Source organism: Manacus candei, unplaced genomic scaffold (assembly GCF_025592945.1).
Source record: "Manacus candei isolate 608988 ecotype Guabito, Panama unplaced genomic scaffold, ASM2559294v1 h1tg000045l, whole genome shotgun sequence".
NCBI classification, from domain to species: domain Eukaryota; kingdom Metazoa; phylum Chordata; class Aves; order Passeriformes; family Pipridae; genus Manacus; species Manacus candei.
Window position 1 is genome coordinate 7,121,457 of NW_026138093.1, and position 19,947 is coordinate 7,141,403.

General features: G+C 59.7%; 2 protein-coding genes across 2 annotated transcripts in view; both read left to right on the plus strand.

Annotated features, from left to right (window-relative positions):
• The first annotated feature begins 5,208 nt into the window (after nucleotides 1-5,208).
• The window catches only part of LOC127474810 (uncharacterized), a 1,039,526-nt gene continuing 1,024,787 nt past the window's right edge, over nucleotides 5,209-19,947 (plus strand). Inside the window, 1 exon segment of the mRNA XM_051796115.1 lies at nucleotides 5,209-6,105. Coding sequence (XP_051652075.1) covers nucleotides 5,223-6,105 — 883 coding nt within the window. The 5' untranslated portion in view covers nucleotides 5,209-5,222.
• Nucleotides 17,060-19,723, plus strand: LOC127474876 (maestro heat-like repeat family member 5). Its single transcript, XM_051796197.1, has 8 exons — nucleotides 17,060-17,176; nucleotides 17,261-17,395; nucleotides 17,603-17,779; nucleotides 18,045-18,200; nucleotides 18,601-18,702; nucleotides 18,975-19,077; nucleotides 19,379-19,438; nucleotides 19,525-19,723. Exons 1-8 carry the CDS (start codon nucleotides 17,066-17,068, stop codon nucleotides 19,659-19,661), a joined length of 981 nt encoding a protein of 326 aa, XP_051652157.1. The 5' UTR covers nucleotides 17,060-17,065; the 3' UTR covers nucleotides 19,662-19,723.

The following is a 19,947-nucleotide window of genomic DNA, read 5'->3' on the forward strand; positions in this document are numbered from 1 at the left end:
GGATGGATCGGGAATGGGGACCCCCCTGTGTTCCCCCCGTCAGCCCGCTCTGGGGGGCTCTGGGAGGGAACTAACCCCTCAATAAGGCACCCAGGAAACTTTGAAAGGTGCTGGGAACCCCCTAAACCTCCACACAGGCTCTGCAGGACTGCCTAAACATACTCAGAGCCCACCCAGGATCCCACCCAACCCCTTCTCTGGGGGGACTTCTCTGGGCACTGGTGGTGCTGGGAGCCCCCCCGGCTGCGGGCGAGGAGCTCTTGGGTGAGTGGGGGGTGGGAAGGGGGCGGTCGGTGGGAAAAGGGGGGTCAGAGGGGACAGAAGGGGTGGTGGGACCCCAAACTGAGTGGGAGGGGATTCAGACCCCCCAAAAGTGGAGGGAGGAGGGGCAGTGAGGATGCCCTCTGGAGCCCTGTCAGAGCCCTGACACTTCTGGGGTGACCAGGAACAGCCTTCACTGGCCCAGGGACATTCATCTCCCCAGCCTTGCACACATCCCCTGCAAAGGGCCCTGTCTCCTCCCTCACCCTCCTCTGCCTTTCTGCCCTGGCCCTTTCATTCCACACCAGCAAAGCAGCCTGGGCACCATCTCACCTGGGCACTCAGAGGGCTTCTGTGAGCAGGAGGGGCAGATTTCTCTGGAAGGTGCATTTGTCCCCTGTCCCATGGCACAGGGCACAGCTCAGGGTGTGAAAACACTCCCAGGCACACACATCCTGGAGAGCTTTTTCAAGACAAAAATAGGGAGAGGAAAAACCAAAGAGAGATGAAAGGTGCCCCAAAAATCAGGAGCTTCCTCTGAGCCAGGTTTCCATAACTGAATCACTGGTGGGATATTTACTTTGATAAGTAGCTACACAAAACTATTCATGTACACAATGAAAGAATCAGCTTAATAGAATATATAGAAGGTGTTGTCAATGAAAACAAGTGGAGAAAAATTGTTGAAATTAAAAAAAAAGTAAGAAAATAAAGGTCTGGCAATGCTGGCCAGGAAGCCTTCAGCAATTATCAAGAGTTCTGTTCTGCAGAGGTTTCAAGTGTCTCCTAAATTCCACACTCGTGGCTTCAGGCCATGACTTGCCAGAGCAGTCCCAGAGCTGGCCACTGCCCAGAGATGCCCTGGGGCAGCTCAAGTGCCCAAGTGGGACAAGTGGCCCGGGGTGTGTGGGAGCCGTTTGGAGCAGGAGCTGGTGGGCAGGAAGGGCCCATCTGGGGAGGGTCAGGGAATCCCCCCCGCAGCCCTGCTGCCCAGGCTGAGGAGGGTCCTCTCCAGCCCCAGCACACCGGGTGCCCTCGGGGGCTGCGCTGCCGGGGCTGTTCCCGGCACTGACTGGGGAATCTCCCGGGGTGCCCCGCGCGAGGCGGGGGCGGGGCGGAGGGCGGGCAGGGGGCGTGGCCGCGCGCTGATTGGCTGCGGCGGGGGTGTCTCCGCCCGAAGCGCGCGAAGGGCGCCATCTTTGGCGCGTGGAGGATTCGGGGGCGGCGGCCCCGGGAAAAGCTGCGCTGGGGTGTGTGAGCTGGGGGGGTCTGCGGGGGGAGCGGGGTTTGGGGATCCCCTCGGGGGCTGCGGGGGGAAAGGCTGGAGGGCTCGGGAGGGCTTAGCAGAGGAGTTCGGAGGGTTCCCGAGGAGATTTTGAGGGGTCCCTGAGGGGGTTCGGTGTCCTGAGGGGACTCAAGGGGGGGGAGGTTGAAGGTCCCTGAAGGGGTTTGGGAGGCCCTGAGGGTTTTTTGGTTTCTGAGGAGATTGGGGGGTCCCAAGTGGGCTTGGGGGATGTCTGAGGGGGTTCGGGGGTCCTGGGTGGGTTTTGCGGGGACCTTTGCAGCAGTTTTTGTGGTCTCTAGGGGGTTTATCGGGTTCCAGGCGGCTTTGAGTCTCCCTTAGAGGGACTGCGGGGATCCCTGAATGGGCTTGGGGGGTTCCAGGTGTGTTTTGCGGGTCACTAAAAGGTTTTAGGGAGTCTGCGGGGGGGGATAAGGCCTCTTATGGGAGTTGGGGGGTCCTTGGGGAGGCTTCGATGGGTCTTGGGGTGGATTTCTGAGAGGATTTCAGGGGTTTTGAGGGGATTTTGTGGAGTCCACGACAGCCCAGCAGTGAACGTGGCGGGGAGGGGGGATGTTTTTGGTGTCAGAGGGTCCAGGGGGGGCTCCTGGGGTGAGATGGAGGGTTGGGGACATCAGGGATGGGGTTTGGAGGCAGTGGGGAGGGGTATGGGGACAGTGGAATTGGGGGGAATTATGGCCATGGAGAGGCTCTGGGGACATTGGAGACACCAGGGGGGTCTCAGGGTGTTAAGGGGGGAATTAGGGACACCAAGAACGTCTTGGGACCCCCAGGGGGGTCTCAGGACTCACCTGCTCTTGGTGCTGCCCCTCCTCTTTCCCCCTAGACATCATTAACCCCTCCCAAATGTCTCCCAACCCCCATTTTCCTTTTAAACCTTTCCCCCTACAGATCCCTTTGACCTCCCAAGACCCCTTTTTAACTCCCCTAAATGCACCCAAAGCACCCCAAAACCCCCCAAATTCTAATCCAACCCCCCCCAGATCCCCCCAAATCTCCCCCCCCCCCCCTTCAAATCCTTTCCAACCCCCCAAAGAGGGATCACCCGGCACCCTGGGACAGGAACACAGTGGGCTGTACTGGGGGCACTGGGCTGTACTGGGAGGGCACTGGGGGGGCTCAGGTGTCCCAGGACAATGAGGCCCAGCTCCAGGAGAGATCTGGGGAGCAGTGAGGAGCTACTGGTCTGTACTGGTCTGTACTGGTCTGTCCTGATTTGTACCCCCAATCCCCAAAGCCCCTCCCCAGCTCCTCCAGGACCCTCCCACACCCCAAAGCCCCCCCGGCCCCCCCAGGCCCCTGACTTGGTCCTGCTGCCCCTTGAGCATCTGCAGCTGCTGCAGAACCAGGCATTTCATCAGCAAATGTGCAGGTGACCCCAAGCTGGGGGTGTGTTGATGTGCTGGAAGGCAGGAGGGCTCTGCAGAGGGACCTGGCCCAGCTGGATCCATGGGCTGATTGCAAGGGGATGAGGGTCCAGCAGGCCAAGGGCCGGGTCCTGCCCTTTGGCCACAAGAAGCCCCGTCAGCCCCCCGGGCTGGGGCCAGAGTGTCTGGAGAGCAGGCAGGCAGAAAGGGAGCTGGGAGTGGGGATGGACAGGGAGCTGAAGAGGAGGCAGAGTGTAGCCAGGTGGCCAAGAGGGCCAATGGCTGGTGGCCTGTGTGAGGAAGAGTGTGTCAGCAGGAGCAGGGAAGGGATTGTTGGGCTGGAGTGAGCGCTGGTGAGGCCACCCCTGGAGTGCTGTGTCCAGCTCTGGGCCCTGAGCTGAGGAAGGCCCTGGAGGAGCTGGAGCAGGTGCAGAGAAGAGCAGCGAGGCTGGGGAAGGGAGTGGAGCGGAGCACAAGTGGTGTGAGGAGAGGCTGAGGGAGCTGGGGGTGTTGAGGCTGGAGAAGAGGAGGCTCAGGGGAGACCTCCTGACTGTCTGCAAGTCCCTGCCAGGAGGTTGGAGCCAGGTGGGAGTGGGGCTGTTCTGCCAGGAAGCAGCAGTAGGACAAGAGGGCTGGGTCTTGAGCTGTGCCAGGAGAGGTTTAGGTTGGATATTGGGAAGCAATTTTTTGCTGAGAGAGTCATCAGGCCTTGGAATGGGCTGGGCAGGGAGGGGTGGAGTCAGCGTCCCTGGAGGTGTTGAAGGTGAGAGTGGATGTGGCCTCAGTGCCATGGTCTGGGAAGCACAGCGGGGTTGGATCAGGGATTGGACTTGATGATCTCAGAGGTCTTTTCCAACCCAGCTGATTCTGTGATTCTCTGATTGCCACTCCTGTGGCAGCACATGCTTGAGGCTCCATCCCCAGGGTGATAGAGATGTCTGTCCATATCTATCTCCAAGGTTAGTGTGTAAATGTGTGGTGTTAGAAAAGCAGGCTAAGTTGTGGGCTGGTTGTAGAAGGAGAAGGAAGCCCAGAGGCCAGTGCAAGCAGGCAGCCCTGAGCTTGCACATCATCTGCACTCTCTGCAGGTTCCTGTCCTTGAGCACAGGCCCTGAGGTGACCTTGATAATAAGTGCAAGGCAGAGGTGCTGCTGAGAAAGGAGAGCCCTGTGGTGGGGAAGACAAGAAACTGTGAGTGCCCTGAGCAGGTGCTGTGTCCATCCCCTGTGTGCCAGGTGAGCTGGGGCTTTGCTGCAGAGCTGCGGGCGCTGATTTGAGGGTCTCCAAGTGCTGAGATGGTGGGCACCCAGGAACACAAACTGTGCCTGGCCACGGAGCCTGCAAGGAGGAGCAGAGACAGCCCTGGCAGTGTGGGGGGCCAGGTTGTCCCTGTGCCTTCCCCTGCAGGCCCTGGCTGTCCCTGCTGGGCCCCTGTCCATCCCCATCAGGTCCCTGCACAATCTCCTCTCCAGAGCTTGACTCACTGCAGACTTTGCAGTGAAATCTGTGCTGGCAGCTGCATCCTGAGCCTAAGGGCAGTTTGTATCCTCGAGTGCTGATCTATCCTGGGGACCCAAGGGATTCTCTGCCATTCCATCTATGCAGCAGGAGTCACCCTCCTGCCCTTGACTCCCTGCAGAGGAACAAGTGCCATGTCTCTGTTTGGGAGAAGCCAGATGCTGCCCCCGGGCCATCAGAAGTGGTGCTGAAGCCTCTTTCAGCCCAACCCCGGGTGCAGTTTTCTCATCCCCTCACTGAGTTCCCACTCCCCCAGCCGGCACTGACCAACCAGGTCGTTTGGCACCCGTGGTTTGGTGGTTTGGAGAAACAGCCTTGAACTGGCAGGGGGCCAGAGAACCTCCAGTAACAGCCCTGGAAAGTTTTAAATGACACTACATTAATACAGCTTTTGATTAGAATGTAGCAACTCAATCAAGTGCTCATGAAATGACCTCACTTCCATCATCCTCCCAATTAAACACATTTTTTTGGGCTGAATCTGCTTAAATCTCAGTGGTTTGGGTTTTTCTGGACTGAATCTTGGTGTTTTGGAGGTTTTTATGGTCACAGGATGCCCGGTGAGCTCTAGAGATGGACTTGGGCAGGAGGAACCCCCAAGCCAACGTGCTCAGCCCTTGTTTTCCCCCCCATCAGGATTTGTCCTTCCCAAAGGTTGGGCGGATGGAGGAGGAGGCTGCGAGGAAGAGGAAGATGCCTTGGGCCCCCCAGGCAGGTGAGGAGGAAGTCAGTGTCCCTTTGGGCGGGTGTTGTGCTGGCTCTGTCAGCCCAGCATGGCCCCGGCTGCAGGACAACCCCGCTGGCGCCGCCGTCCTGCCGGGGCCGGAGTTGGGGGGATGTCCTTGGCCTTCCCTGTGGGCCGGAGGCAAATCCCCTGCCTGTCCTTCTTGCTTCCTGCCCCAGGCCCCGAGCTGAGGAGGGAGAGCGCGGAGGACAAATCCCCCCGTGAGACCCTGGTGGGAGAGGCCGTTTTGAAGGGCTCCCCGGCGCAGGAAGGCAGCGGGGAGGAAAAGGGCCGGAGATCCCCCCGCAGGAGGGGCTCCAAAGCCAGCCCAGGGTGCTCTGAGGAGGAAAGAACCAGCCTGTGCCGGGAAGGCGGCCAGAGCTTGAGCAAGAACTTAAAGGTCGTTGTCCCAAGGCAACATCCCACTAGAAAGGAAGCCTTCAGGTGCTTGGAATGTGGGAAGAGTTTCAGGAACAACAGCCACCTGATCCGACACCAGCAGATCCACACAAGGAAGCGGCCCTACACGTGTGCGGAATGTGGGAAGAGCTTCAGTGACAGCTCCAACCTCCGCACCCACCAGCACATCCACACTGGAGAACAGCCCTACACGTGTGGGAAATGTGGGAAGAGCTTCAGGCAGAGCTCCACCCTCCGCTCCCACCAGCGCATCCACACCGGGGAACGGCCCTACACGTGTGGGGAATGTGGGAAGAGGTTTCAGACCAGCTCACATCTCCGCAGGCATGAGCAGACACACACGGATGAGAGGCCCTTCCGCTGCACCGACTGCGGGAAGGGCTTCAACCAGAACTGCAACCTCATCACCCACCGGCGCATCCACACAGGGGAGAGGCCCTACAAGTGTGGGGAGTGTGGGAAGAGCTTTACCCAGAGGTCTCACTTGACCAGACACCAACGGACCCACCGGGGTAATAGAAGCCCTGTGAGTGCCCCAACTGTGGGAAGAGCTTCGGCCGCTGCTTCCACCCCAAATTTACCCCATGATGGGGAGGCAACCCCTGGAGTTCAAGGACTGTCAGTCCATCCCTTTCGACCAGAAATGGCCAGTCCCCTTTCCCAAGGACAGCTTCTTCCAACAGGACCCTTCTTGGGGGGAGTGTGGAGATTCCTTCCTTGGCTGGGGACCCCCCAGGGTCACTGCTGGAGGTTGAGAGCAGAGATCTCCCCACCAGCGTTGGTCTGGGGGAGTTCCATCCATCTCTAATTAAGAATTCTTGCTTTTGTGCCAGCTTGAGTAGAATTGTTTCAACAATTGCTTTAGTGTAGAGCACTGTCCTATCTTATCCTGTACTCCTGGTAGTTTTAGTGTTTGTATTGTACAATAAATAATTCTGATGAAGATCTTTTGTCTGATCATTTGTAACCCTAAATAACTCATTTCTATCAATAGATCTGATTTGCCATCATTAAAACCTGCGGGACAAAAGTGTTTCAGTCACAACTCTCTAATTCCTCTAAATTTAAAATGTTGGCAAGATTCATGGCTGAGATTGGATCCAGCAGCCCCCAGCACCTCACAGGAAGTTGGGATCTCAGGAGAACAACTCCCTTTCCCAAAACCTGGTGCCAAAGACCCCCATGGGACCGCTGAACCCACCAGACCACCCTCCCTTTTCCACCCTTCCCCCTCTTCCTTCCACTTTTCCATGGTCCCCTCAATCCCCAGACCAACCAGCATCCCTTTTGGGGTCCCAATCCCTACTTTTTTCCCCCCTCTTTTACCCCTTCCATATCATCCCCCACTCCCCAGCCCCCTCATGCTCAGTTTGGGGGTGCCACCCTCCCCTCTTCCCACTCTTCTGACCTCTCTTACCCTTTCCCATCATCCCCCAAACCTCGAGCCCCTCCCCCCCCACCTTTGGGAGGTCCCACTCTCCTTTCACTCAGTTTGGGTTTCCAGCACCCCTTTATCCCCTCTGACCCCCCTTTTCCCACCGACCTCCCCCTTCCCACCCCCTACTCACTGAGAGCTCCTCTCCCGCAGCCAGGGGGACTCTCAGCACCACCAGTGCCCAGAGAAGTCCCCCCAGAAAAGGGGTTGGGTGGGGTCCTGGGTCGGCTTTGAGTGTGTTTGGGGATCCTTGAGAGGCTGTGCGGATGTTTTGGTGGGGTCCCAGCACCTTTTGGGGTGAGCTGGGTGCTGTATTGAGGGGCAGGTGCCCTCCCAAAGCTCCCCTAGAGTGGGTTGACACGAGGGGACAGTGAGGGGTCCCCATTCCCGATCCATCCCGGGGCCACTTCTGCCCTTCCCAAACTCGGCTCCTCCCTCCGGGTCACCCCACGCCTCCCCCCCCAACTACCCCCGAATAACCAGGACTGGGGAGAACTGGGAAGCTTTAGTGGGATCACTGGGAGCAGCCGGGCGGAGGCAGAGTGACAGCAGGGGAGGGGGGACACACGACCCCCCCAAAATCCTCACAGGGACAGGAGGGGTCCAGGCTGGGCCCGAGGCCCCGGGGAGGGGCTGTGGCCGCCGCTGGCTCAGGAGCTCTGTGGGGAGAGAAAAGGGGGTGACAGCGGGGTGGGGGGTCCCCGGGGGGGCACAGATGCTCTGGGGCGACACATGACCCCCTGGGACCCCCCTCACCTTCTGGCGCAGGTAGAAGCCGAGCCCCAGCGCCAGGGAGACGAAGGCCAAGAGGAAGCCCCCGGCCCCTCCTTGGCAGCAATTGCTCAGGCTGATGGAGCCCGGCAGGGCCGGGGCCGCCGGCGGTGTCCGATCCCGGCAGGAAGCGGGGAGGGCCTGGCGGGGTCTGAGAGAAATAAATCAAGGCAGAGCTCTCTTTCTTTTACCCCCTGGGCAGTGACCATCAAGAGCTGTCCCTGCTTCACAGCAGAAGCTCCACACACTTCAACAAAGTCTGTGGAAGAATCTGCTCTAGGAAAGTTGGCCCTGGGCTTTTATGCTTATCCAGTGATGGATCTCCAGTCACACATTCCCAGGCCAGTGAGCAGCTGATCTGTCAAACTCTGCTTCCAAAAACAGCATGTGTGTTGGAAGGTTGGGGAACCAGGCTGGGTTTGGCACAATTCAACACTAAACCAACCCCTTGGCACCAGCAGTAACTCCCCACAGAGAGCTTGCATTGCCTGCATTCTCCCATCAGATTCTTTTCCAGGTAGAACATCCTGCTACAAGGGGTCTGTTACCACCCACCCCAGAAAGGGGGAGGTAACCAGGTTCTTATTAATAAATCCCTTGGGGTGGATTAGAGTGAAATGAGACCGAATAATTGGTGTATGAAAACATATAAGTAGGGTTTATTTTAGAACAATTTTATTTCAAAGGTAAACAGGTATGTTGCCATTTTGGGTGTTATCATCTCTATCTCTCATCTACAGCAATATGGCATAAAGGTAACCTTTAGGGAAAATGCATAAGGGAAAGGCAGGATAAGGGTGAGGGAGAGTAAGGGAAAGCAAAGCTGAGAGTGGAAAGATGTCTGTAGTCACCACCCACGGGGTCCATCGATGGAACTTGGGAGTTGCCGCTCCAATGTCTGTCCGTTGAAGTGGGGGCCTTGATCCGTTGGGGGTGGGGGAGGGAAGCCCCCACACTCCAAGAAGTTATGAGTTATTATATCCATGGATGGTGTCCCGGGCCGTGCCTCGAGCCTCCAAGGTCTGCTGGGCCTGCGCAGAGTTCCCGTGAGGGGCCTGGTAAACACGGCTCTTCTCGCCTTTTCAGGGCTTGATGCCTTCAGCAGCACTGGCAGGGGGGATGGGTCCAGCTGCTTCTTCCCAGCCTGCAAAAGTGCCCTGGCAATCCCAGAATGCATAAATCATTGTGGCAGTTTGAGACCCTCAAAAATCCAATTTCCAAGTCCTAGCCCCCCCCCCAGTTTGTTACAGTGTGAGAGGGTTTTCAGACAAAACACAGCTCAGTATGGGGGGAAAGGAATTATATTACAGTATATTACTTACACAAATAAATACTATAATACATTATATACACAATTTTAACTATCTCTCCTATGCAAAAGCAATATATTTACATTAGATCAAATCCCTCCTTTCCCTCCGATAAAAGTTCTGAAGGGAAGATGAAAAGATCCTTTCCACTTTCAGGGCAGCAGTGTCTCTCCTCTTCAAGGCAGCAGTCATAGCTGGATTTGTCAGAACTGGAAAATCTCTCTCTCTCTCCATTACAACACAGGGGTCTTCTCTCACCCCTCGGCCCTTCAGCTCCAGCTGGTCTCTCTCCCATGGACTGCGAAAGCAGGGACAAGGCTCACCTCTCCACAGTCATATCACGGGGTACTGGGCACCCCTGACAGTCCCTTCCTCAGGGGATTCAAGTTCCTCCTGAGTCAGAACGTTTAGGGCTTTCAGTTCAGTTTTTGCCCCAAGTGTTCTAGCAGAGCTCCTTTGCTCCGTCTCAAACTGTCAGCATGGCGAAGGGGGGCAGGAAGGCCTCTTCCCCCCTCCACATTCCTCCTGGCTGTCCTACTCCAGCTCCAGGACATCTCTGAGCTTCTCAACTTCTCTCTCTCTCTCTCTCTAGTTGCTGCTGCATTTCAGGACTCCCTTCAGGTGGAAGTCCACCCCCTCCTCCCAAGAGGGGTCTCAAAGGGTTTGTAGAAATAAAGCCAGGCTCACCCCAAACAGTCTCTGCTGAGCCTGGTGCTCTGTCTCTCCGTCGGGCATCTCTGTGTCTCTCAGCTTGGCTCTGTACCACCTCACTCCTGCTGACTGTCTTCTTGGTTCTCAGCCACAGCTCTCTGTTCGGTGCTGTCTCTGTCGCCGCTCCTGCTGCCCACTCACAGTGGAGAAAAACTCCCTTGGCTCTTGGCCACAGTACTCGGCCCAGTTTAACACTGTTCCGACTTTCTACAGCCCCAGAAGGGGGGCTGGGGGGTCTTGGCCCCCAGCGGGGCTCCCTGGCCCCTCTCTCTCCTCGTGGTCTCAGACCAAGACTGCTGCTCTTCTTTCAGCTACGTAATCTCTTCTTTTCCAGCCTGTTGTGATATGTTTAATTTTGCAGGGGTGCTGATTGGGTCAACACCAAGAATACCACCTCCTGGGGTTAACCACTTTCCAACTCCAGGGGAAAACCCTTTTTAACCCAGGACAGTCATGAACCATTTCAGTCTCTGACACTCCTCACCTTGGCCAGTCAGTTCTTGGGAATAGCCCTGGCAGCCCAGCCCCCAAGGGCACACGATGTGCTGCTGGGCTGGAGAGGACCCTCCTCAGCCTGGGCAGCAGGGCTGCAGGGGGGGATTCCCTGACCCTCCCCAGATGGGCCCTTCCTGCCCACCAGCTCCTGCTCCAAAGGGCTTCCACACACCCTGGGCCACTTGTCCCACTTGGGCACTTGAGCTGCCCCAGGGCATCTCTGGGCAGTGGCCAGCTCTGGGACTGCTCTGGCAAGTCATGGCCTGAAGCCACGAGTGTGGAATTTAGGAAATAGTTGAAATCTCTGCAGAACAGAACTCTTGGTGACTGCTGAAGGCTTCATGAACAGCATTGCCACATCTTTTCTTTTTTTTAAATTCATCAATTTTTTGTAGGCAAACACCAGGACTATGAGACCTGGAAAGAGCAGCTTTAGACACGGGCCCGCTGCAGCAGCGACTTCCGGGATCGAGCAAAGCAGAAAAACAATGGCCACTTGTGTTATTTATTGTAGGGGTTGCCCCCCCTGAGCTGTGTATTTTTCCCGACCCACGGGGGTCCTGGGGGTCAGCCATGATGTTACCTGAAAGCTGGGACTGCTCAAGGCTGGAGCTCAGCCCCAGCACAGCCTCTCCCAAAGAAGGACAGGGCAGAGGGGCTCTGGGCTGTGGGCAGCGAGGGCCAGCTGGGCTGGCAGGTGGCTCCAGGGCACCTCTGGGGCTGTCAGAGAGGGGCTGTTCCAGGGCCCTTTGGGCTTCTGGGGGCTTCTTTGGTCTGATTCTGTAGAGGAGACATAGAACTGAGGCAAGAACAGCAGGACTACAGCTCCTGGCCCCTCAGATGGACCAATGCGGCCGCTCAGCTGAGCTGTGCCAGAAGACGACAGCTCCCAGCATGCTGAGGAGCCTGATCCTTCCAGCTGGATCCCTGTGGTAGTTTAGTCTAGGCCTTCCTTGGTGAATCCAAGGAATCCCCCTGGGTGCCATCCTCCCCCCTTCAGCCCTAAGCCCCCTCAAGACTCCACCAGCCTGGTAGGGCCACTCAGCCACCCCTGGGGCAGCTCGGGGTGCCGCGCAGGGACCTGGTGTGCGGCGAGGGCCTTGGGAGGGCTCCTGAGCAGCCCAGTGCTGGAAGAGCTGTTGAGTGGGGAAAAACTCTTGCTGGTCAGTGGGAGAAAGAGAAAAAGGCGACAAAAGCCATGGTTTCTTTTAAGCTTGAACAAACGTTATGCATTTAATGTGACTGAAGGGCTCTGAGGCCAGGCTCTGCAGTGTGGGGACAGGAAAGGGATGTCCGGGGGGCACACAGGGCTGTCTGAACATGGGGCTCCTTGGGATGTCCCGAGGAGACATGAGAGTAAAGTGGGGCCTGGAGATACCCTGAGGGCAGCTGGGCGCCCAGGGCTGAGGCAGGCCTGTGTCCCCAGGGACACCCTGCCTGTTCCAACCTGCATGGTGGCTCCCTGGGACCCATTGCTGGGGGCAGGTGCCATGTCAACAAGCACTGGGACCTGTTGCTAGCAGCTGGCAGCATGTCACAGAGGGGCCCTTTGTGACACCCACTGCAGCAGGTGTGCTCAGCACGACCGTGGCCCACGGTGGGTCAGTGTCCGTCAGGACGGCGACCGGACAGGAGAGGAGTGCGGTGCTGGCGAGAAGCCCCCGACTGCAGTCCACGTCTTGTCCACGACCCTTGGTGGCCCCGTGGGAACGCGGAGTTTGGCTGCGGCACTTTGCCAAAGTGTTTTTGCCTGAGGCACTTGGGCCGAGGCCTTTTGGTCGAGGCGCTTTGCCTGAGGCACTTTGCCTTGGTCTTTTGGCTGAGGCACTTTGCCTCGGCCTTTGGGCTGAGACACTTTGCCTTGGCCTTTTGGCTGAGGCACTTTGCCGAGGCCTTTTGGCTGAGGCACTTTGCTGAGGCCTTTGGGCTGAGGTGCTTTGCCTTGGCCTTTTGGCTGAGGCCTTTTGCTGAGGCCTTTTGCCTGAGGCACTTTGCCTGAGGCGATTTGGCCGCAGCATTTTTCCCGAGGGTGTTCGACTCCACCATTCGGACGCCCTCCGTAGGCAGGCTCCCCTGTGTTCTTTGATTCACAGGATGGAGAAGAGACCCCCCGCCTGCCCCAGGCAGGCCTGGATGGAAGACAGCTCTTCCCAGGAGAGCCGCTCTCCAGGTCTGCAGCTTCCATCCTCCTGTGAGGTGACCACCATGCAGCCCCTGAAGCTGGGTGAGTGAGGGGCCCTGTGGGGCTGGGCAGGGCTGGTGCCCACCACCACACCCTGTAGCACACCAGGATCCCACTTTCCTGGCCAGCTGACAATGGGGGTCCTGGAGTCAGCCATGATGTTGCCTGAAAGCTGGGACTGCTCAGGGCTGGAGCGTGGCCCCAGCACAGCCTCTCCCAAAGAAGGACAGGGCAGAGGGACTCTGGGCTGTGGGCAGCGAGGGTCAGCTGGGCTGGCAGGAGGCAACCGTGCTGTGGGAGCCTGGGCATTTCCTGCCTGTCTGCCATTGCCTTCCTCAGCCTGGGGCACTGGGCCTTTCCCAGGCATGGCAGCTCCTCTGCCGGGCACCCTCCAGCCAGGAGCTGCAAGGGAAGGCTGTGCCAAGGCAGTGGGCAGAGAGCTGGGTGGAGGGCAGATATCCTTTGCTCCCTCCTCTCGCTGGACCCTCTGCAGCTCTCCCTGCTCTTCCCCCCCTTAGATGCCAGCTGGTTGCCCATCTACAAGGAGGAGCAGGAAGCTGTTGATTCCATCCTGGCCTTTGTCACCAGCCCCAACAAGGTAACTGCAGCCAGCTGGAGGGCGGCTGTGCTGCTGTCTGCTGGCAGGGGCTGTGCTGCCAGGCTGCTGGAGGGGTGCTGGCAGGGCAGGGCTGCTTCTCCTGCAGGGCACTGCACCCCCTGTGCTGCGGTCCCACTGGCTGTGTCTGCCCACTCACAATCCATGTTTGTGTCTCTGTCCCCCGGCTGGCAGGAGGGGAGAGACAAGGCCACATTTCTTCGGAGCATCTCCGTGCTGTGCCGAAGCGCCCTGAAGCATGGCCTGACCCAGGGCCTGGACCTGTTCTGCGACATGTACCAGCTGTCAGAGAACATCAAGGTGAGGGCACTCTGGGCAATGTGGCGAAGGGAGCAAAGCCCCCTGGCACGGGCAGCCTGTGTGGACAGCGCTTGGGCGGGTCAGGGACTGGAGGCCCTGGGTGCTGGCAACTGCCAGCAGGTGCCATCCCGGTTTTGCTCTGCAGGCGCTGCTGGAAGAAGAACCAAGGGACCTGCTGCGCACAGACCTTCGGCATCTTTCCATGCTGGCTCTGGAGAAATTGAGGTACCTGCCCATCTGTCGTGGGCCCTCTGGCCCAGAGGTCCGATGCCACCCGCACAAGTCATCGAGGGGCTGCTCCCAGCACCCGTGTGCAACCAGTGTCCTGCCCTCTCCCTGCAGCTTGGTGGACACAGCGCTGGAGGGCAAAGCCAAAAGCCTCCTCCACGCGTGTTTCTCAAGTGTCTTCTGGCTGCCTGCAGAGAAGGAAATGCCAAAAGGGGACCTTGCCCTCTACATCAAGGTAAGTGCTGGGTGAGCTCCAGAGCACTCCAGCCCCTCTGGCCTGCTCCCTGGCTAGCCCATGCTGCCACAGGAGCAGTGATCCCAGGCAGGGCAGGGTACTTCCCCCCTCGTGCCTCTGTCCCCTTCCCGTGGGCCTGGCTGCATCCCGTGCCACAGGCTGCTCTGCCCTCGCAGATTGTCTATGCCCATGTCTCTCCCGGGAAGTGTGGGCATCCTCCTCCTCCTCCGGTGGCACGGGGGGTTCAGATGGCTCTCCTGGGGCTGGGAGGAACAGCAGAATGACTGCCACTGCTCTCTGTGTTCCTTGCAGACCCTGAACTCCATGGACAGCATGCTGAGGACAATGGTGCTCAGCTTTCCTGCCTCTCGAGTCAGCGAGGAGCTGCAGGGCATCTTGGAGGTCTGGCACAAGCAAAAATGGGGGGAGTCCCAGGGCTGTTTCTCAGCCTGGAGGGGAGGGTTTGCCCACTGCTGGCTGAGTGATGCCCAGAGCAGTGCTGAACAGGCAGAGTGCCCTGCAGGGAGGGTGCCCACCTCCTGTGGGGAAGCAGGGGCAGGCCCCAGGCTCTTGTGGAGCACAGGGGCTGCAGAGGGTGGCACCTGCCCTCCTCCTTGGCCATGAGGTTGGATCTGGACCTTTGTGCCTGACCTGGGGCAGACACCCCACTGCAGGCTTTGCTGGAGGGGAGAGGAGGCCTTGAGGGATGGGGCGAGTGCGGCCCAACAGTGGAGCTGTGCTGCTGCTGGTGTTGGAGTCTGCTCCCAGGGCTCACCCGCTGCTTCTCTTGTCCCAGCTGCTGCTGGACTTCACCAGATGCAAGAGAGAGGCTGTGAGGGAGAGGGCCATGGCAAGGATCGATGTGCTGGCCTGTGTGCTGTCTGACTATTCCACTCTGCAGGTAAGGACCAGGCCCCCTCCAGCCAGGCCCTGCCCCCATCCCTGCTGCTCTCCAGGCCAGGGCTGCTGCCCACATGGCTGCTCTGAGAGACGGGGACGCAGGGCTCTGCAAAGCCTGATCTCCCCAGGAATCCAGCCCTGGGCAGACTCTCGGGAGGGGGGCTTTGGAACCACCTTTGTGCCCTCAGCCCTTCTGCTCATGACTCCCTCATCCAGGCCCATGCCAACATCAGAAGAGGCACTGCTGGACCTGTCTGCTCTGGGGAGATCCAGCTCCCACTCCTAGGAAAGCTGCTGGGGCGTCTCATCCTTTTCCGGTTCTCTGAGGAGCAGACAAGCTGTGCAGCTTTCCATGCTCTTTTTGCCCTGGCTGAGTTCATCTGTAAGTAAAAAAGGCAGAGCAGTGCTGGGCTTCATTGCTCTGCACACAGACATCTCCTGAGAGATCTGCTTCCTGACCCCCTTTGCCCCTCCCAGCTGCTTCCCAGAGCTTCCCAGCTGCCCCTTTGCTGCAGAGCCTGGACGCTCTGCTCAAGGCCAGGATCTGTTTGCTGCTGCTCTCCTTCCTCCCCTTCCTTTCAGGATCTTGCAGCCCGCTGGTTTGTGGGCCCCACAGCCAAAGTCCCTCTTGACTTCCCTGTCCCAAAACCACGTCTTCCCTGGTGGGGAAGAGCAGATCCCCCACCCTGGCTGGTCCCTCCAGTGCCTGTAGCAAGAAGCTGGTCCTGATACCCTCCCAAAATCCTGGACTGCTCCTGTCCTGCCCCCTTGCCAGCAGATGCCAGGGAGGTTTGGTGAGCTTGCTGGCAAAGCTGCTCTGCCTTCCTGACTCTTGTGTGTTTGCCCCGGTGTTTAGTTGAATCCAGGCTAAAGGACAGAGCAGGCCAAGTCCACCGGGAAGCTGTGACCACCTCCGTGCTGTGTTCTCTGAGCCCCAGGGACTGTGCCAAGGTAAGGAGCTGTGCCCTTGTTGGGACTCCTGTCCGTGGCACCAGCAGGGCACTGGTGTGGGCCAAAGGACCCTGCAGCAGTGGGGCTGGCGTGCCTTCAGCTCCCTGGGGAGAGGGTTCCTGCCATCCTTGAGCAGGGATAGCACGAGGGCTGCACTCCAGTGGCCCAGCAGCAGCTTCAGCCCCAGCAGGAGCTCCAGTGCTCCTGGCCACCAGCAAGTCCCTGGTTCTCAGTGGGGCCAGCAGCCTGTGCCCATGAGCCCTCCTCCCCCAGCAGGAGGGCCCTCTCTGCTCATCCTCTGCCATGCAGGGACTGCAGGCACTGCTGCCAGCTTTGCTGTGGGCACTGCTGTCAGCAGTGGTGGGCACGTCCGGCCAGGGCTGCTCGAGCTGCTCAGCCAAGCAGCACCGTCAGGGCACTGAGCGTGACGTGTCTTCCTTCCTTGCTGACGTAGGCCTTTGGAAAATACCTGCAGTCCCACGAGAGGACAGATGTCATCCTCGTGGCCATCGAGGCATTGGGAGATGCCAGCATCCTCGACCAGCAGGTGCCCAGCAGCCTGCTGGATGTGGTCTTGGAGGACCCGGATGTCTGGTTGACAGATGTAAGTGGGCTGTGGCTGCATTGTCGTGCCCTTCAGCCCTCTTGGGCCTTGTTCCTCCCTGCATCCCTCCCTCCCAAGCACAGGTGACTCGGGCCCCCCAAGCCACCTCAAGGCAGCAGAGAGGAATGGGAAGGGCAACTGAGGACATGGCTGCACTCCGGGGGCAGTGCCATCCTCACCTGTATTCCCTGCAGGCACCCAAGATAGTCAGCAGCATCCTTGAGAGCCTGCCATACTGCAGCACACAGGCAGCGTGGGAGAAAGCGGAGTCACTCCTTCGCCTGATGACCAACCTGTACCCCACCACAGTGGTCATCCTCCTGTGCAAGGCAGCTCTTCAAGGAGACAGGTACTGGCCCTGATGGCCTTGAGGGTGGGCTTGTTCCCTGTGGGGAGAGGGACCCCGAGACTCTCTGGCTGCCAGAGCCAAGGAATGCTGCAGGACAGCCTGCAGAGTCAGGCCCTCCATCCCCCCACGCTTTCCAGCCCTGCTTCACAGCAACCAAAGCTGGCCCAGCCAGCCCAGAGCCAGCCCGGTGCTCCAGCCCCACGGGGAACACGCCCTCAGCCCCGTCCTGCCCGCGCGGGCAGGGCCCCCGGGGACGTGCAGCCAGGGCTCCAAGGGGCAGGTTCTGGGGGGCTGCTCCAGGCCACAGCCCTGTGGCTGAGGCAGCCCTGCTGACAGTGCTCTGCCTTCTCTGCCTTCCAGCACTGCGCCGGAGCTGTGGGAGCTGATGTCCTCCATGCCGGAGACGCTGTCCAAGATCTTGGAGGGCTTTGCCAACCTGCTGCACAGACAGTGCTTCCGCTGCTCTGCAGAAGGCCCCCGCACCCAGCCCATGGCTGTGAGTGACCACCAAAGGCCCTGGTCCCCTCCCACCAGCCCTGCAGGCTCTGCCGGCCCCTCATGGCTCTGTTTGCTCCTGCAGTCGTCCTCCAGGAAGGCTGAGTGGGAGGAGTTGGCTGAGGAGCCCGACCTCGAGAGCCATCAGGGCTGTCCAAACGTGAGGACGGCCAGGCTGCTGCTGGAAGGGCTCGTCGGGCTGTCGCAGAGAGCCGAGATGGTGAGCAGGGCGGTGTCAGGGGCAGCCCTGTCGGCAAACGGGGGCTGGGGCTGGGTGGAAAGCAGTGGCTTGGCCTGGCCTGGGACTCACAATGTGGGGTGACTGCTCCAAACGCACTCCCTGCCATGGTAGGGCCTGGGGTGGCTGCCTGGGGAGCTTTTCAGGCACAACCCTCTTCACCCAATGGACATTCTCTTCTCTCTACAGGCCAGAAACATTGAACTCTTCCTGCCGGGCATGATGAAGATCCTGCAAGTTGGCAGCGAAGACGCCCAGGTGAAGATCCTGCTGGCCTTGCGAAACGTTCTGCGTCAGCTGAAGAAGACCAAGGCCAGCTTCATCGCTGTGCAGCTTGTGGGGAGGCTCCTGCCCCTCTTTGACTCGGTAAGGCTGATGTGGAGCCTGAGCCCCTCAGATGGGCACTGGGCAATGACAGCTGCCCTGCAGCCCAGCCCTGCGAGCAGCACTTGGAGCCAGCTCCGCTCCCCTGGGCTCTCCTGGGATGGCTTCTGGGCCGTGCAGCCCAGTGCTGCTTCTTCTGGGATGTGAGGCCGCAGCCGCTGCCCTCCCTGCAGCCATGATCAGGGCCCTCTGCACTGTGGGCAGGGAGCTGCTGTTTGCAAAGCTCCCTTTTCCTGCTTCCTGCCAGGAGTGCAGCGAGCTGCGAGAGCTCTCCATCCGCATGCTCACAGAGCTGCTGCAGTTGGTGGTCCGCAGGGATGAGAAGAGGATGAGGAAGGAGGTGTGGCGAGCACTGGTGCCTCTCCTCTTCCGCATGAGCGACCAGGTCCCCAGCGTGGCCAAGGTACAGGTTTGAAGGCTGAGCCCTGACACACAGAGGACTGAGCTGACACCCCCAGGGCTCCTGGGCATCGGGGCAAGGGCAGCTGGCAGTGGGCAACGCTCCCCCAGCACAGCCAAAGAAGCTGGCACGGCCCTGTGCAACACCTGCCCTGCCTGCTCCTGCAGGGCTCGGCAGCAGCCCCTGACTCCCACGGCCTGAGCAGAGGCATCCCCACAGGCTGTGTCGGAGACCAGGCCTTTGAGCTTCCACTCTTGTCCCCCAGGGCTGTCCCCAAAAGGCTCCCAGACTTTTGGGCTAGGGCATGTCCCAGATTCCTAAAGGCAGGATCCCCCAGGAACAGAGCCAAGATGTCTCCTTGCCCAGGCCCCCGGGCCATCCCTGAGCTCATGCTGTCCTGCAGGCCTCCAGGGAAGCCCTTCTTGCTGCCGCCGAGCTGCTGAAGTGGAAGACGCTCAAGCACCTGCTGCAGAGAGAGCGGCTGTGGGAGCTTGGAGCGTGCTTGGTAAGGACAAGCTGAGGGGCCCGGGCTGGGGGAGGGCTGCTCCCATCCCATGTCTGGGCTGGGGGCTCTGCAGCTGGGCAGAGCCTGGAGCTGCATCCCTGTTGCTGCCCTCAAGAACAGAGCCCCAGGGGCTCTTCTGCTGGCCCCTGTCCCCTCCCTGTAGCCAGCAGGAGGGGAGGCCTCTCCATCCCAGGAGGTGCTGGCAGGAGGCACTGCTCCAGGCAACTGCCCCAGTGACAGCCCTGGAGAGACATGCCTTGTTCTCTCTGCAGCTTCAGAAGAGCAGGAGCAGGGCTGAAGACTTCATCCATCAGAGCCTGCCCTACCTGCAGGACCCTCAGGCCAACGTGCGCCTGGCGGCCGTCAGGTTCATCGGTGAGTGCCAGCCCCTGCAGTGCCTCTGGGGCAGCCTGGCCCCTGTGCCAGTGCTGCCCCAGCAACGAGGGGCAGTCCTGGGGCTGCCCCAGCAATGCCTGGCCACCCCAGGCAGGGCCTTGCCTCCCTCTGCCAGCCCTGCCCACACAGCAGGGCTTGGTGACCGCCTTGCTCAGTCCCACTGCCCTGAGCTTCTGGGGGCTCCTGGGCTCAGCCCTGCTGAGGGGGAGAAGGGTAGGACTGGGGGCCCTGATACTGGGAGCAGGCTGGGGAGCAGGGGCTAATGGAGCTCTGTGCCCAGGACTCATCACACGGCGCCTGAGGGAGCAGACCACAGAGAGTCAGGCTGACATCCTGAGCGGTGAGTGGGGAGTGTGGTCTGTCGGGAATCCAGAGGCTCTCTGCAGACAGGGGGTTTTATCTGGGCTCTGTTTCTCTCCCTCACAGCGCTTCAACCCTTGGAGAGAGACTGGGACATCTCTGTCAGCTCCCTGGCAGCTCGGACAACCTCCATTCTGAGGAGTCCTTTCGTGCAGCAAAGACCAAGAGGCCTCCTGCGAGCACTGCGCTGCTGCTGGCCGTGAGCCCGGCAGAGGTGCAGCTTGCCTTGGCTAAAGGACTGGGGATGAATAAAGCTGCAACAATGTGCCCAAAGCCCTGGTGTCCTTCAGCTGCGTGGTGCTGAGTGTGCCGAGCCGACCGTGTCCTTCCTGGGCTGTCCCGCAGGCAGCGGGACACTCCCCCCTCAGCACCCCTGGCCCCAGGCTTGTGGGACAAGCTGAGCCCTGGCTGGGGCTTTCCCCGAGAGAAGCCACCTTGGCTAAAGGACAAGCTGCTGCCTGAGCCTTCTCACCCCATTTCAGGGCCACT

What these genes read in the sequence shown, in the direction of transcription:
- LOC127474876 (XM_051796197.1), top strand. Translation starts at nt 17,066, where the DNA reads ATGTCCTCCATGCCGGAGACGCTGTCCAAGATCTTGGAGGGCTTTGCC. An exon ending in CCCGCACCCAGCCCATGGCT is followed by an intron (nt 17,177 to 17,260) that starts GTGAGTGACCAC and finishes TTGCTCCTGCAG; the next exon opens with TCGTCCTCCAGGAAGGCTGA. An exon ending in TCCTGCCCCTCTTTGACTCG is followed by an intron (nt 17,780 to 18,044) that starts GTAAGGCTGATG and finishes GCTTCCTGCCAG; the next exon opens with GAGTGCAGCGAGCTGCGAGA.